The sequence below is a fragment of the Lissotriton helveticus genome, chromosome 3_1 (assembly GCF_964261635.1).
Source record: "Lissotriton helveticus chromosome 3_1, aLisHel1.1, whole genome shotgun sequence".
NCBI lineage: Eukaryota > Metazoa > Chordata > Amphibia > Caudata > Salamandridae > Lissotriton > Lissotriton helveticus.
This window is the reverse complement of record NC_136061.1, coordinates 1,243,376,689-1,243,393,415: the sequence shown is the minus strand read 5'-3', so window position 1 is coordinate 1,243,393,415 and position 16,727 is coordinate 1,243,376,689. Positions and strand designations below refer to the sequence as shown.

The 16,727-nt window shown below is 46.0% G+C and overlaps 1 protein-coding gene across 12 annotated transcripts in view; it reads left to right on the top strand.

The window, feature by feature from the left end:
* Positions 1 to 8,819, top strand: part of PUM1 (pumilio RNA binding family member 1) — a 993,892-nt gene extending 985,073 nt beyond the window's left edge. For all 12 annotated transcript variants that reach the window (XM_078681891.1, XM_078681883.1, XM_078681895.1 and 9 more), the window contains one exon: positions 7,062 to 8,819. In XM_078681891.1, the coding sequence (XP_078538017.1) occupies positions 7,062 to 7,193 (132 nt within the window). In that variant the 3' untranslated portion in view covers positions 7,194 to 8,819. The remainder of the gene's footprint in view (positions 1 to 7,061) is intronic.
* Positions 8,820 to 16,727: the final 7,908 nt, after the last annotated feature.

Below are 16,727 nucleotides of genomic sequence, written 5' to 3'. Positions count from 1 at the left end.
TTTGACTTTTGTCTAGGTCTTTTTTGAGTCTTCGACTCCTGGTAGCGCGAGGAATGTCCCATCATTGGACCGGCTACAAGCCTTGTGACTCCTGTCACAAGTTGATGTCCGTTACGGATCCACACTTTGTGTGCCTCTGGTGCCTGGAGTGCGATCATGACCCGAAGTCGTGCTCCAACTGCCGGGCGATGAAGCCAAAGTCTTTGCGGTACCGGTCTCGAAAGCTCTTGGAGGCCCAACAGTCTGCACCGTGTCGTTCGAGGTCCCGGTCGTGATGAAGGTCTCGGGAGCGATCGCAGAGCCACCACCACGCATCATCGAAGTCTTCACACTCCTCAGGTAAGTCAAAGCGCAAGAAGAAGGTAAAGAAGCATCGTCGCTCTTTGCCTTCTCCCTGCCCCTCGGCCGACGCGACGCAGGACCCTGAGTGTCATCGTTTTCCAGCTCCATCTTTGGAGCCTGCTTCTGGGACTGCTCCGAACTTCCCTCCTTTTCCTGGTGCCTGAGCGTCCCATGCCCAGCTTCGAGCCTTTTAAGAGGCTCTTCATAGCATGTTTGGATAACCTGACTCCGGAGGGGCACCTTTGGGCGCCACCAACTCGGCTGGGGGCCCTGGGCCTTGTATATCAGAGTGCCCCGAGGATGCAGGCCTGGATCCGGATTGGCCGCGCTCATGGTGCCTTCCCCAGCGCCAATTTAAGTGACGATGCCCCAACGCCGGTTGTGCCCCCAACCGACGTCGACCCCAGCCTCACCCCTCATTTTGACACGGTGCCAGACAGTCGTCGCCCGATGGTACCGGTGCCAGAGGGTATTTTTGTACCGCTGTTCATCCCTGGCTTTCCCTATCGCCCTGGGTGGCAGCCAGAAGAGGGTGAGGAGGTGTCTGGAGAACCTTTAGCTGACCAGCTTGAGGAGCCGAACTTGTGAGAGGAACTGGGTGATGCCAGTGGTTTGGATACCTCCCCAGACCTTGGCATGCTGTCCCCCCCTACCGTGGCTACAGAAGAGGGAGCTTCTTACGCAGTAAGGCGGCTGAGACCTTTGGCCTTGAGCTTCCTGCGGTGGCAGTCAGGACTAACCTCCTGAAAGAGGTACTTTAACCTGCAGCGGCCTCTTCGGAGTTCCTGCTGCCTTTTAATGAAGCCCTCACGGACATCCTTCTGGGCACTCGGTCCAAGCCAAGCACAGGGGCTCCTGTTGACAGACTGATTGCCCGACGCCACTGCCTGGCCGACCCACTTCCCCTCTCCCAACACCCCACCCCGAGAACTTGGTGGTCCAAGCCTAGTCTCTTAGGGTCCATGCCCTACTGCTTCCCCAGATAGGGAATCCAAGAAGCTGGACCACCTTGGGAAGATAATGTTTTCTTCTACCAGCTTAGCGCTGCCGTCGGTGAACGCTGCATGCATCTTGGTCTGGTATTCCCTTACGGTGTGGGATCTCGTTGCGCAGCTGTTGCCACAGTGCCAAAAGGATGCCCAGGCCGTTCTCACCCACGCAGTGGCAGAAGGTCGAGACGCAACTAAGTTCGCCATTCGGTGTGGGCTGAATACCACAGACTCTCTAGGCAGAACGGTTTCCACTACAGTAGCCTTGAAGCTTGATGCCTGGTTGAGGATGTCTGGTTTCTCTGGGGATGTCCAATCCACCCTTTTGGACATGCCCTTTGTTGGCCGTCGCCTGTCCTGCCACAAGGTGGACTCCGCACTAGAGCGCTTAAAAGATTCTAGGGCTACGGTCAGGTCCTTGGGCCTCGCGGCAACCTCTCGCTCTACGCAGTCCACCTTTCACCTCTTTTGTAGCTACACAAGGGGTGCCCCACCCAACCTCTGCGTAGCCGCGGACGTGGGACAACCACACAGGTCTGATGGCCAGCCTGCAGGCCAGTCCACCCATAACCCCCCTGCAGCAGTCTACAATCCCTCCTAGTCCACTGGCAAAACATCACGTCGGACAGGTGGGTTTTGCAGATAGTCCGAGACTACCCCTTCCTCCATGCCACCATCCTTCGATCGCATGTCGGAGGATCACTTGGCCCTTCTCTGCCAGGAAGTTGCACCTCTTGGCCAAGGGAGCTATCAAAAGGGTACCTGTGCCAAAAGTCGGTTGTGGTTGCTACTCCCACTACTTTCTGGTACCGAAGAAGGACAAAGGCCTGCGTCCTATCCTAGACCTCATGGCCCTCAACCGCGTCTTCGTGAAGGCAAAGTTCAAGATGCTCATGTTTCCTCTGGTCCTGTCTGCCCTGACCCCAGGGACTGGATGGTAGTGTTGGACTTGCAGGACGCCTACTGCCATATATCCCCGTCCTGCCTGCCACAGGCTTTACCTACAGTAGGCCACGAGCATCAGTTTACCGTGCTCTACTAAGGCCTTACCAGCACCCCTTTGCTGTTCACGAAAGTGATGGCGGTGGTCGCAGCTCATCTGCGCAGATCAGGGGTTCCAGTCTTCCCCTATCTCAACGACAGGTTGTTGAAGGCAGGCTCGCCAGACTATGGCAGATCTCTTGCACTCGCTGGGGTTCACTATTAACGTGCCAAAGTCACACCTGACTCCCTCTCAGAAGCTCCTTTTCATCAGAGCAGTTCTGGAATCAGTGCAGTTTCGGGCTTATCCTCCTGAGCAGCGATTTTGGGATATTCGGGTTATGATACCAATGTTTCAGCCTCTATCCCGAATTCCAGTGAGAGTGACCCTGAGGCTGCTGGGCCTCATGGCCTCCTGCATCCTCCATCCTGCTGGTGGATCATTCCAGGTGGCATATGCGGGCTCTGCTGTGGGACCTGAAGTTCCAGTGTGTGCAGTATCTGGGAATCTTTCTGATGTCGTCCAGATCTCGGAGGGAACCTTTCCGATGTCGTCCAGATCTCGGAGGGAACTGCACGTCAATTGTAGTGGTGGCTCACGAACCAGGATTGGGTAAGCGGCAGATCCCTCTCCCTTCCCCAACCAGAGTTCACAGTAGTGACGGATGCGTCAGTCCTGGGTTGGGGCGGCCACATGGCAGAGGCAGAGATTAGGGAGATCTGGCGGAGTCCAGTCTACATATCAACGTTTTGTACCTCCGGGCGATCGGTCTTGCACTGAAGTCAAAGGAAGAGTAGTGCAGGTCTTCACAGACAACACCAATGCCATGTGGTACTGCAACAAACAGGTCATGCACCCTATGTCAAGAGGTTCTTCGTGTTTGGACATGGCTGGGACATCAGGGCATATCCCTGGTGGTTCAACACCTGGCAGGTTCCATGAATGCTAGGGTGGACAAACTCAGCCGCCGGTGCATGATGGATCACGAATGGCTTATGTCCGCGGAGGTGGTGCAAGGTCTCTTTCGGCAGTGGGGAGAGCCTTGGTTAGATCTGTTCGCCACCAAAGAAAATGCATAATGTCAGCAGTTCTGCGCGTTGGAGTTTCCAAGGCGGCACTTGCTTGGTGACATTTTTTGTCGTGAGTGGAATTGCAGCTTCCTGTACACCTTTCCGCCTGTACCACTTTTGCTCAGCGTACACAAGAGGATCGTGCGGTACCAGGCCCAAGTCATTCTTGTGGCTCCAGACTGAGCACGAAGAGTCTGGTACCCTGAGCTCTTGAGCATGGCCATCGATCCTCCAAGCAGACTGCCTCTACGGGAGGATCTTCTGTCGAGCAGCAGGGGACGGTACTCCACTCGAACCTGTCCAGCCTCCACCTCCTTGAGTGGAGATTGAGCTGCAACAGTTGACAGCTTTCGACCTGCCTACCGAAGTCTGTAATATCATCTTGGCAGCTAGACATCCTGCACCAAAACGGTATATGCCTGTAGATGGAACTAATTTGTAGCATGGTGCACAGCAAAGGCTGCGGATCCACTTTCTGCCCTTCTTGCTGAGGTTCTCCTCTTCATTCTATGTTTGGCCCAGCAGGACCCTGCTCTGGGCATTCTTAAAGGCTACCGTTCTGCCATCTCAGCCTTTCTGCGCCTTCCTGATCAGCCTAGTCTTTTCAAGTCTCCGATTGTAAAAAGATTTCTAAAGGGCATTACTCATCTCTTATCTCCTTCTCCTTTTGTAATCCCCCAATGGGACTTTAATCTTGTTCTTACCTTGTGTGCTCCCTTCGAGCCACTACACAATTGTCCTCTTAGTCTTAGTATTTGAAGACAACTTTCCTGCTTGCCATCACATCTGCTCGCAGGGTGAGTGAACTTCAGGCTCTTTCCTCTAAGCCTCTTTTTCTTGCAGTTCACCCGGACAAAGTGGTCCTTCGCACTAGATCCTCTTTTCTGCCCAAAGAGTTCTGATGATTGACATCTCCCAGGTAGCCACGTGGGCTTCCCTACACACGTTCACAAAACATTACTGCCTGGATAGCCAAGTCCGGAGAGAAGGCTTTTTTTGGCCATTCTGTTCTCTAGGACTTTCTGGTGTGAACTTAGTTCGCAGTCCCACCTCCAGGGTTGGCATTGCTGGGGTATCTATTCTAAGGTAAAGAATCTATAACTAATGATCTCTTTCAGATGAACATGTTACTTACCTTTGGTAACTCTGTATCTCTAAGAGACATAACTTAGTTATAGATTCCTTACCGCCCGACCCTTCCTCCCTGTTCTGAGAGCTGACTTCTACGGATAGGGAATTCATTCCAGGGCCCTAGTTTTATGCACCAGTGGTCAGTGTCTTGCATGGCTCTGCGCTTCTGGCATGGAAAGACGTAAGTAATAAATTCTTTATTTAGATATATAAAACATATCTTTAAAAGATTCTTTCAGCACATTAACACAATTTTATAGATTAAAAGAAATTAAGAAAAAGGAAAAGTAAAAACAGAGTAAAATTTAGCCTTCTTATCAGTGCTTACTGCAGCGTATCAATTTAGAAATTAGCACTCCCGCATTATGCAGATGAGGTTAAAGTACATGTTTGTCTGCACAATTGTCCAGTTTTTCTAAAAGACTATACACTTGCTGAATTAATTTGGCCAATTTTATATTTAAATCAGTGTTCTCTAAGGACCGAGCAGCAATAGTGGCATGTCTACAAGTCCGAACTCCCAGCCTGATCCATTCTGGCCTGAGAAGGCGTCTGCGTTGGAGAATAAAAAAAGGGCATGTACAAAGCACGTGCAAAAAAGATTCATTTGCTGACCTACACCCTCTGCACGTTTGATCATCCCTTTTTCGACGCCATACAGGGAGATTTTGAAGGAAGCGCCAGTCTCCCAGTCTTAGGGCGATCAGACATCGCTTTAACTGATAAGAAAAAGTAGTCGAAAGGTAGTTAGCCGGGGATAATCGTTTATAGGAGTTGGCTACTGCCCAAGCATGGCAACGTTTCGCAAAGAGAGCTTTGTCCGTAATCAGGGATTTAAGTCTTATAGCTTTTTTAATTGTGATTTTGAAAGCGGTCTGGCTTGGATTAAGGACCCAAAGGTCCGCGGCAGACATTTGTTGGGTGTAGTCATTTAGGAGGCGACCAAATGACCCCCCCGGATTGCTCACACTGATTTTGTTCCAGACCAAGAGTTCCAGGGTGCCAGCTTCTGCCTGTCTTAGTTTGTGCATCAGGTTAAGGTATGAGCCAACGTTAGAGAATTCGTAGTTAATTAAGCCCAACTCTAGTCTAACCTGAGCTGGCGAGGAGGAACTCGGCAGATAGAGCAATTTCTTGTAGAGTTTGATTGTCAGTTTATTTAAGGAATTGTTCATTTTACCCTTAAAGATCTCAATGCCATGGAAAGACGTGTCAGACCTGACGTCAACGCACAGAAGTGGCGTCTAAGTAGACACCGCAACATCATGCCGGCGACCACGACGACAGACGCGGAGTCGACCGACGCGCAGGGGTACTGCTACAGAAAAATTCTCTGTAACCAGTCTTACGCCTGGGGGGGTAATACTAAGGTAAGTAATCTATAACTTGTTCTTCTTTACCGTTGCCTGATATTTATGGAGTGTTTGCCCTTCCATACTGTTTTTGTTTTCCTCTTATCACTACCCCCCCAAACCCCCTCCTTGTTTAATTTTTGTTGTTGTTTATGTGCTGGTCGTCTGGATTGTCAAACGTTCTTTCAGCAATGCGTAGCTTCTGTGTTTTATTTTTGTTTTTTTCTTGCAAAACATGATTGTTTGAAGGAAAAAAAAGATCTGCTAAGCATTGACCAAACAGCAGCCTCCGGAAAAGACTGTGTGCTCCTTCTACCAGGGCCAAAGCTCCTAAAACTGCAGAAGCATGCAGAGTCCCTATCCTAGATATTTGTCAAGTGGCTACGTGGGTGTCCCAGGCACTCTTGTCTGGACAGTCAGGTCTGCCAAGAGGGGCTTTTGCCTGCTTAGTCCTATAGGACTTAGTGGTTTGTCCTTCTGCAGACCTACCTCCGTATAGGTACTGTTCAAAAGTTGAGGAAAATGTGGCTAGAAGTCCCTATCAGGCAAACAAGTTACTGCCCTTCAGTAGCACTCTTTTTATGATAGAGACTCTATCTGCAGATTCCGCACAACCTCCCCATCTCCCCGTTCTATGAATGGACTCTCTCCGTTAGTAAAATCCCAAAGCTGGGTATCTGCACATTGGTCACAACAATTTACTTTTGGGGCTCTGCGTCTTGAGGTGCACTCAATATCAGAAGCAAGTGACAGCGCATGAGAGTGGCATCTCTACAAGCTCTGCAAGTCATTTCTGAAGCGGAATGGCATGAGTGCAGAGCCACAGGGCGTCGCCTACTGGGGCGCAGTGCTACTACTCAAAAGTATCCAGATCCAGTCTAACACCTGGAGAATATTCAAAAGGTGAGGCATCTGTGGAACGATCGTCTCTATCAGAAACAACGTTACCGAAGGTAAGTAACTGGTTATTTAGGAGGTTTCCACACATTAATAAACCAACTATATCTCATATTTGATTTGTTTATCTAAATGTAATATAATCATATATCTTAAATAAGCAATGATGGCAAGTAATTATGAGACCACAACACATTTTGCACTAGTGAAGTTCTCTGCACTCAGCATTTCTTCGTGGCACTGCTCCTATAACAAATTCTCAGAATATTTTTTTTTCTTTTTTTTCTTTCCACTGTAGATCCGGCCTCATATTGCAACCTTAAGAAAGTATACTTACGGAAAACACATTCTGGCAAAGCTAGAAAAGTATTATATGAAGAACGGTGTAGATTTGGGACCGATGTGCGGCCCACCAAATGGGATCATTTAAGAGCGGGCATCTCTGCAGCAAAATCAAACTCCTGGAGCATCTTGCCTAAATTACCAGCAACCTATAATATTCCATTTTACATTTAGAAGACATTGTTTGGTTGCTCAGCTCTAAACGCAAAACTTAAAAGGCATTTGTAAATTACTTTAATTTTATTTTACATAATATGTACTAATTATAATTTTATTTTAAATTAACTGATTGCCCTGCAGTATCACTGGTGTATAGAAGACTTGTACATAGATAAACACTTGTACATGTGTGGCCACTTTTTTTGTTAAATTGTATCAGTATAGTAAATGTGGATACACTCGGGGTAGTTTGTTTTAAACCATTCGTTTTTAATTGATCCGCATTGTGCAAATAGATTTCCATTTGGGTTTGTTTTAATTTTATTCCAAACTCTTGGGAATATTTGAATTTTAGTGCAAGCGGCACCAAAATCATCCATGAATGGCGTTTATACATATGAAGAAAACAAGACCTTTCAAAATGTTATGGCGTCCTTTACAAAGGAGCTTGTTAAAGTTTTTTTTTAATTTATTTAATGTGCTAAAGAATTTAGCTTGGCAATCAATTTTCTTTTTGAAAGGAAGAGTCTCCCAAGCGTTTCCGAATGAAAAAGGGGTTTCAATGTTTTTTGATACATTGCAAATAACATTGAAAGGCAAAATTTGAGTTTGCATGGGGGAGGAAAAACGCCAGTAAATCCAACTCTGACTTGGTCTTGCTTCTATAAATATATAGTGTATACTTGGTGTAGACTTTGCATATATATATAAAAAAATGTGTAGTATTTTCTTGTTTTGTTGTTAATCTGTATCTATAATGTACCCTAGTAGTGAAACATACTTTTGATTGTACAATTGTACATTTGTAAACCTCTGTAATGTAAATGTGGAAAAGTTGAATCAACATAAACCCGTTTTTTGGTAAGAAAAAATTAGCAAAACCTGTGCATTTCAGTGTATATTCACACCTTTTATGGTCGTAACATATAGTGTTGTATATTGTAAATTGTAATTTCAACCAAAACTTTACGATAACTTTGGAGGGAAATGTTTTTTTTCTCTTTATACAGACTAGTTAATGTTTAAAAAGGAAAGATCTTGGTTTTATTTGTCACCTAGTCAAATGCGTAGCAATCATTTCTAAATGTTCTGCAAAGGAGGACACATTTCAAAATAGTGTTTTTTAAATCTTAAAAGGAAAAAAGTTGTTTTTGCTTTTTTGTGACTGTAAAAAAAAAAAGTGCAGGAGTACAAATCCCTTCTCTTGCCCTTTCAATCAGCGATTCCCTGCCTAGCCCATATCCAATGAAGTCTTTCCTCTATTTTGTACAGAAGATAAATTGTATTTTGCATTTTGTCTACTTGTAAGTGAATGTAACATACTGTCAATTTTCTTTGTTTGAATATAGAAGTGTAACACTACACGGTGTACATTTACAGAGCCTTGTGTATATTTCCCATGAACTTTTTTGCAAGCACACTTGTAACCATATGTGTATAATTAACAAACCTGTGTATGCTTATGCCTAGGCAACTATTTTTGGTAACTCTTGTGTAGATGGTCTCTAAACAATGTGTGATCTTTATTTTGAAAAATACAGAATTTGGAATCTGGCATTTGGGTTTTGGTGCGTATTCGTTTTAATGTCTAACTGAGATTTTTATCCTAAGACTTGTAAAGTTGTGATTTTGATGATCCGATGTCATTTCAATCTGTATTTTTTACATTGCATGGTCATTGCGCTGGATCACTGAATTTAACATGAAATAACATGGTATGGTCAAAGCTGCTTGGGGGGTCATTCAAAGCAATTTGCATGCTAGCTACAGAACGCTTAAGATGGGATGGTAGGAATATTAAAAACCTTCAAGGTGAAAACATACAATTAAGGACAGATAACCAAGATTTGGACAGATTAAGGGAATGGTCAAGAATTCCTTCAATTAGGTGTTATGTTAAATATATTCCTTTCCTAGCAGCTCTTCTACACCCAATGCTGGAAGAGAGACAGTAGTTTGTCTTGTATTACATTAAGCATTCTAAAAGCCCTTTGAGGATGCATTCATGGGGATGAAGTACAGTGGTCTTGTTTCGACGTGTAAGCCTATATCACAAATACCTAACTTTTATTTTATTTTTATTTATTTTTTAATTAAAGATCACTTTTCCTGCACACGGAAGTTATTCATTTTAAAGAAACTTCAGTTCTTGCTGCAAGCTGAACACTACACGCACAGTGCCTACTTTGTCCAGATTTAATGTTTACATGACGAGCATTGGGTCAGCATGTGGCTTTTACGGGGACATTGTTTAAAGCAATGTGGGATTCCAGAAACTAGGATTTACTGCTTAGATGATTGATATGGGTATTCGATAACCTAGACCAATAGTTATTCTTGCAATAGTTTCCAAGGCTGTGTGGAAAACCTATGAAGGTATAAAAGCATCCCTTTGATGTGTTTGTGGGTGTTAGCCTCACATATAGTGAATAACCATTGGGCGATAGGTGTAAGCATTATAAACTACAGCTTGCACCAATGTAAGAGGTCTGCATTGTTGCAGCAGTGAAATGTTTGAAAACATCTTTTTTTTAATAGGGTCTCGAGGCCATAAGACTGTTACCTTTTTGTTCTTACCCCAAAGACATGTTATTTTTTATTCTTTCTGATTTTGTTCTCCCTGCATAGAGGCACAAACCACACATTAAGTCTATCATAAGGGATTCTTTCCCAGGTAATATAAATGAGTCGTAGGGAAAAGCACTAGCAATGACGCAGATTGGGATTTGTGAAAATAAGTGGATTTTGGGAAACTTGGTCCCCCGCCTATTTGTTTAGATACAAAATCCAGGTTCACATAACGGAAACAAAGTCTCAGTAGGACCAACAGGGTCTAATACAGAGATGAGCGGAGGCCCCGAAAGATGGTTTCCCCCAAATGAAAGTTACCAGCGTCAACTGTGTTTCCTTTGGGAAAATGTGCGTTTTAATGAGCACCACCGGTGTAGGGGTCACCCGTCTCTGTCAACGGGTCCATAGACCAACAAAATAGAGATTGCCACTGAAGCTGGAATTCAAATAAGAAGTTTATTAATCACTCATTAGCGGGACTATGTCCATACAACACCCTCAAGTGTTTCAGGAGGTAGTACATTGAATACACAGACCATGGTGCTTATATACAGACTTTGTTGCAGAGTAAGCATGTAGTTACAATTAGAAGGTACAGGCATACACAGCAATAGATACCGACAAACATGGGCAGATGGGAGAACACTTAGTCAGCAAAGTGGGAGGGGGAGCAGAACAGTTTACAACAGCAGAAAATAGTTGACAGTTACATCTTTAACCAGGTGCATTTAAGCAGCTACAGGCCTTTGCTCAGCACATACATTGCTTTGGCCCAGTACAGAAGGAGTTAACTAAAGTTGATGACACCAGCAGAATAGAAGGGCAAGCAACAGTGAAGACAGAAGAATTACATAGCTTACAAAATGGATGCCACAAACAAGATGTCTTCAGCTTTATGCTAACAGAAATTATTTGTGCTGGAAGAGTTTTCTTGTAAAGAAAATGTTTGAGTTTCGAACATTGAATCTGAATATGGTGCATCAGTTGTAGGGCATTTTGGGCTTCTCGTCCGTAACCCCATAAATCATACTGACGTGGCCTGTTATCGATTCTCAAATAACTTTAGGCTTTTCAGAGCCCAACCGTAGAGGGTATAATGATTCATTACATGTGAATTTAAAGTAGGCTCAAGCTCCAAAACGATTACCAATATATTTTTCCTTGCCTTTTTTTTTTTTAAACAAGTGCCAAAAACCATAGCATTTCATTAGATTTGTGCACTGACTAGTGAGCTAAAACTACTGAGACATAAGAAATAACTTATTTCCATCTTAAACTCTTATTTAACATGTACTACACATGTTTCAAACACACGAGCACGGTGGCAGGGTATATGGGGCTGCACCAACTACCGATGTTTGTTCAAAAAATAGTCAGAGAAACTAGTAACTAATTACACAGTTGCTAACAAGAATGCCTACCTCTAGAAACCAGCCACCATTTATAGTCTCAAATACAATATATAAGCACAAAAAGTAAGAGAGGCATTAATCTATAGACAGCACTCATAGGGTTGGATCCCAGAAACATCAAAAGAAAACGATAACAGAAATACTGTTTTTCTCTAAATGCTTTAGTGAATCCTTTTATTCATTAGTATACACATAACAGCCAACGTTTTTCACCCTTGCGGACTTCTTCAGGGCGAGAATACGGGCCACAAAGATTCTACAGGGTATTGGCCCAGGTAAGTAGAGGATGTCTGTAATGAATTCCTGATCAAAGATCTGAATAGAAATGCTCTATATAATCCGTATTGAAAGGTATTCACGAAACCGTGTACACCATTCACGCTAAATAAAGTTACGAACCAGAGCGCATAGGGTATTGCGTTAAGCCGCATGCCTGTAAGCGGCCAACAAAGAAACTCCTATCCCGTCCGTTTTGTAAGTGCTTTGGGAATCAAACCCCTGTGTGTGTTGTCTATGCATTAATGCCTCTCTTGCTTGTTGTGCTGCTACACATGTTAGCAGCAGTACTGGATCTCATGTTTATCATTTTTCAAAAGCTTTCCAGCGTAATTTTTTTTATGGTTCACTCATACATTTATTCTGCCATCTAGTGGTTCAGTTCAGAAAGGCCTCTCCCCACCCCCTTTTTTTGGGTGTCTACCTAAATATGGACTACTTCCTCCCCAATCCCAAAGCCCCTGCGCATGGTCGCAATATTCAGATTATTGTTTCCACCATTTGATAATTTGATACGGAAGCAAGGTCCAGAGTTACCAGTCAAGTGTACCAAAGTTGCAAGGAAAAGCCAAAATTAGCACTGCGGCTACATCATTGTTATTCACTGACAACTCTGAAGGAAAGAAAACACAGAAAAAGACCTTTGAAGATTACAAGTTTTTCCACTGGGCTTCACCGTGTGATCATCAATGGATGCTAGACTGGGGAAACTGGTAGTTGCATTCCAGCTAAGGTTTGGAAGGGATAGAAAGCACCCAGCTTAGATTTTCCCTCCAAACACCACCACAAGATAGCGCAGAAGGGCAAACAAGATGCACAATGTGTGCCTGCTAACGAATCACCAGACGTGGTGTCTAGTGTGTGCCAAATTTATTCTCCAGACCCTTAAGATAAGGGAAAAACACAGGTGGACACTCTTAAGCAATGGCACTCCCAACAGTTCATTAAGACAAAGAGATTGTCGAAGACAGAAGTCACTCAGGAAGATCAGGGTGTCTGACGATGAAGATTTGATGCAGATAGAGAGCCAGGGTTGGAGGATAAACACAAGCAGGCTCATAGCGAGACAAATGCCCAAAAACACTCCACATCTAGACTTCAAGACTGTAGTGCTTCCAAGCGCAGGCCATCAGTGTGGAAATCAGTGAAAACAACCTTGGCGCCGAAACACAAGGTAGTTGAAGGAAGAATAAAGGACAAGAAAACCCAAAGTTCAGTCCAAGTACAAGGACACCTCTGAAACCATACCTTCTGAAACTGTCAATGACATAAATAAATATTGACTTTGATGAGGACAAAGGGCCAAAGGTCAAATCGACACTGAAAAGGAGGGGACGAGTCGACTTTGAAAAGAAACAACAAAGCCACTTAAAAGGATTCAGAATACAATGCGTACATGGACATACTGCAGGTGGGCTTCTCACAAGGCGTACTTATCTGCTCTTTTAACTACGCTTTTCTTGATGTTCTTATTCATCCATTGCTTGTTCATTGTCTCTGCTTTCTTTTACTTGCTTTCTTGGGCTTCGTTTCTTCGCCCCAGAGGATTACCTGCTCGCTCGGAGGATTTCTGGCATAGACTAGTCACTGCTTTCATTTTTGTTGCACTTCTCGCAATGTTTTGGGGCAGAGTTGATTAGTTTCCTCTTCCCTTTTTCCATCGTGATGTATTCCGAGACCCTCCCTCCCACCTCCCCTTTTTAGACCCTGTATTTCTCAGGGTGGGGTTAGTTCAGATGTTTGTCTCCACAACAAGGTGCTGAGGCACAGTGGCATATGCTGTTTTCCTTGGTCCTTCAGCCTTGTCCAGTCGTGACTTGGTTACTATTGGGAGAGCTACATAGTTGTTTTTGTGGAAGTGTTTTCTCCAGCACTTTTTTTCTCTCCTCTGCTGCTGGTTTGTTTTCAGCATACATTCACAATCTTGCGGACTTTTGCTCCCTATAGACATCCGCAGTCCTCCTAATGGAGCTTCTTCCTCTTCTTTCCTTTCCATATTCCCACAACAGCCTGGTCCCTCTCTCCCTTTAGGCCTGATTTTCATATTCGGGGATCTTTCTGGGTTCAGTTCGCAGACCCTCTCCTGGGGACGGTATTGCTTGGGTATATATTCGTAGGTAAGGAAACTGTGGCTAGATGTCTGTATCAGATGAAAAAGTTGCGTACCATCAGTAACTCCTTATGTTGTTGAGACAGCATCTAGCCACTGGTTCCTTACCAACCCACCCATCCTCTCCGCGAACTGCTGGCACTGTTAAATACAATTTCATTTTCTTGGCATTCTGATGCCTTTCTTTAGGACTTTATATTTGTTTGCAACAAAGGTGTTTCTTTCCGACACACTGTTTCTGGAGTCAGTTTTTGTGTGGCCCCATGTTTTGGCACAAAAGTTCATCACAGAAGAAATGTCAGTGCATCAGGGGAGGGCTTATATGGACTCGTCCATGTCACATCCGGTGGTTGACACAGCGGAGTCGCTTAACACCCTCTACCCGAGTGCGGAGGTACTGATTTAAAAAGAATTCAGGATCCAGTCTGGTTCCTGGGGAGAATTATAAGGTGCTGTTAGAAATGGGATCTCTGGTTGGATAAGGTTTGCGCCAAAGTCGGGCAAAGACCACCACTCTAGTCAGGGCAAGGGAGTTACACTCCAAAGATAACCCCTGCTCACCCCCATGGTAGCTTGGCACGTGCAGCCAGGCTTATCCCTGAGGCCATGTGTAAAGCATTTGCGCACGCACAGCAACATCCCAGGCACACCACAAAAGGAACTCCACACAAGGTCATATCAAAAATAGCTTTTGTATTCTCGGAACATATTAGAATCGTACTCACATAATATACATGGTGCCACCTGGCACTATGTCTTATCTACAAGGGATTATATACACCTGACAGGGCCCACTGGACCACTGTCAGACCATCAGAAAGGTAACTTAGTAAAAGTAAGACATGTCATAAAAGTACAACCAGTAATCTCTGGTAACCACTGTACTCAGCATCAGCCTGTAGCATAAACTACATTATGCACAGTATCATAAGTATAAACGCATTAGACCCTAACCTCCAAAGCATACTCACATAAGGAAATAATCTCAGGGGAACATAATCTCACTAGCATAAACAATAATATACAAAACAACCTTATAATCATAAAAACCACATTTAGAGGTATAAAACAGGGTGCGTCAATTATACTATATAAATCACATGTCCTAGCACCATATAAATCTCATTAGGGCCGGGCGCCCTACACTCCTTACAGATCCCCTGACCTCTCAGGGCCTCAAATGCCCTATGTCCCAAAGTCAGGGCGTGCTGCCTAGGCAGCGAAATACACTGGCTCAACTGCGCAAACCTAAACGTAGCAGCTACCCACTACTTGCTGGGCAGCTGGGAAACTCACTGGCACCTCTGTGCCTCCGGTCCCATTCAGGGACTCTCTCGCAATTGTGCCCAATTTTTTGCAGCTGCACGCGCTGGCGCAGCTGTGGCACTTCCCATGAAGGGGTGGGCCCCTTCCCCCCCCCGCAGTGGCATTAAACACATGCCCCATTGTTGGGGCGGCCCCCTCTCTGGCGGGACCGCTCAGGCGCCGACAATGCGCCTTGATATGCCCCCAAAGACACGGGGCATTTTCTAGAAACTGCCTAACGAGCGCTGGAGCTGCCCTCTGCCTGACAGGCCGCTCTGACTCTGTGCCTCTCCCAGGCACAACATAATTCAAGCCCGACTCACTGGGCTCACTAGTGCTGCTCGGGGTCTCCTCTCTGCGCTGCCAGACCGGCAGCACTTCTCTCGCGGCGCTGGGCTTCCCTTTCACTCCTGGGAGCCCTGCACTGCTTGCTGCCACCTCTCTCTTTACCCAGGCCCCCTCCTGGGACCCGTGACTCCTCTTTGGTGCTCTGGGAGGCAGGGTAGGCTCCCGTTCTCCCTCTCTGCACACAGGGGCTCCCATCGGCTCACGGGAGCCCTGCACTGTCACGTGCAAAACTTCTGATCATGCTGCCCGGCCCCACCCAGAGGCAGGCGAACTTTGCCTGGCTTCTGGGTCGGCGGCCGTTATTCACTCTGGCTGCGGTGGTTAAACGCCAGGTGGGCTCCCGCTTTGTAAAATAAAGGTATAAGCGGGGTGGGCACCCGCAAAAGCTCCGAAAGAATGCAGGGTGGGCACCCGCCCTTTAAATAAAGAAATAAGCGGGGTGGGCACCCGCCATTTCCAGCATCGCTGGGCGAATCCCTACGCCGGGGGATTCCCTCTCTTGTTCTCTGCAGCCAGCGTGGCGCTGCAAAGCCGGCTCGCTCCTCTTCTGGCCAAATAAGGATCCAGCACAGCGCTCACGAGGTGTTTAGAGCTCCAAGAAAGTCAATTTCCAAGATAAAGGGGTAATGCAGGGGTAGGAGCCACAGCTCCTTTGCAAAATGTCCAGGAGAGTTTCAGGGGCATAGCTGGGTCCAGGGAGGCCAGCACACAGGGCCCTCCAGAAGGGAGGCAGCCTCCATGACTGTTCCTCCTGGGCCCCAGCAGCAGCAAGTCCCCTCAGTCAGGAACAGCACAAATACAGTACACCTTCATGGGGTCACAGCCCCTATATTTATATCACAAAATCCCCTTGTGTCACAGCACAGGGCTTGGATACCAGTCAGAACTGGTTTAGGAGGGATTTTGGGGCACTTTGTTTTGCCCAGCTCCTCTCCCCTTTGTCAGATGGGGGCTCAGTGATCAGACACACCACAGGGGGCGGAGCCAGCATTGTACAGCCTGGAATTTCTCCTCCCACTACTCTCAGCCCAGGTGTCCCATTCAGCCTAGCTGACTCACCCTGCCCCTCCTTGAGCCACCCACACCTCTCAGCTCCTGCCACTCACTAGCCAGACATGCAATTCACAACAGGCAAGCAGACACATAGCACACAGAAATGCCAACTTCTAAAAGTGACATTTCTCCTCCAGTCAGCATAAATCTACGCACACCATTGCGCAGCATTTATCCACACGAGTTCATACATACTAAACTCGACCCTGCACTCCCCTCATACCAGGAATTACCATGGACACACTCATCCCCATGCATTCCTATGGGAGGGCAGGCCAATCTCACCACACTCACTCAGAGAGTGCACGCACTTTACACTGGGCCATGGTGCTAAAGTGCCCAAAGGCCTAAAACCACTACCACCATGTCAGAGCTTAAGGCAAAAAGT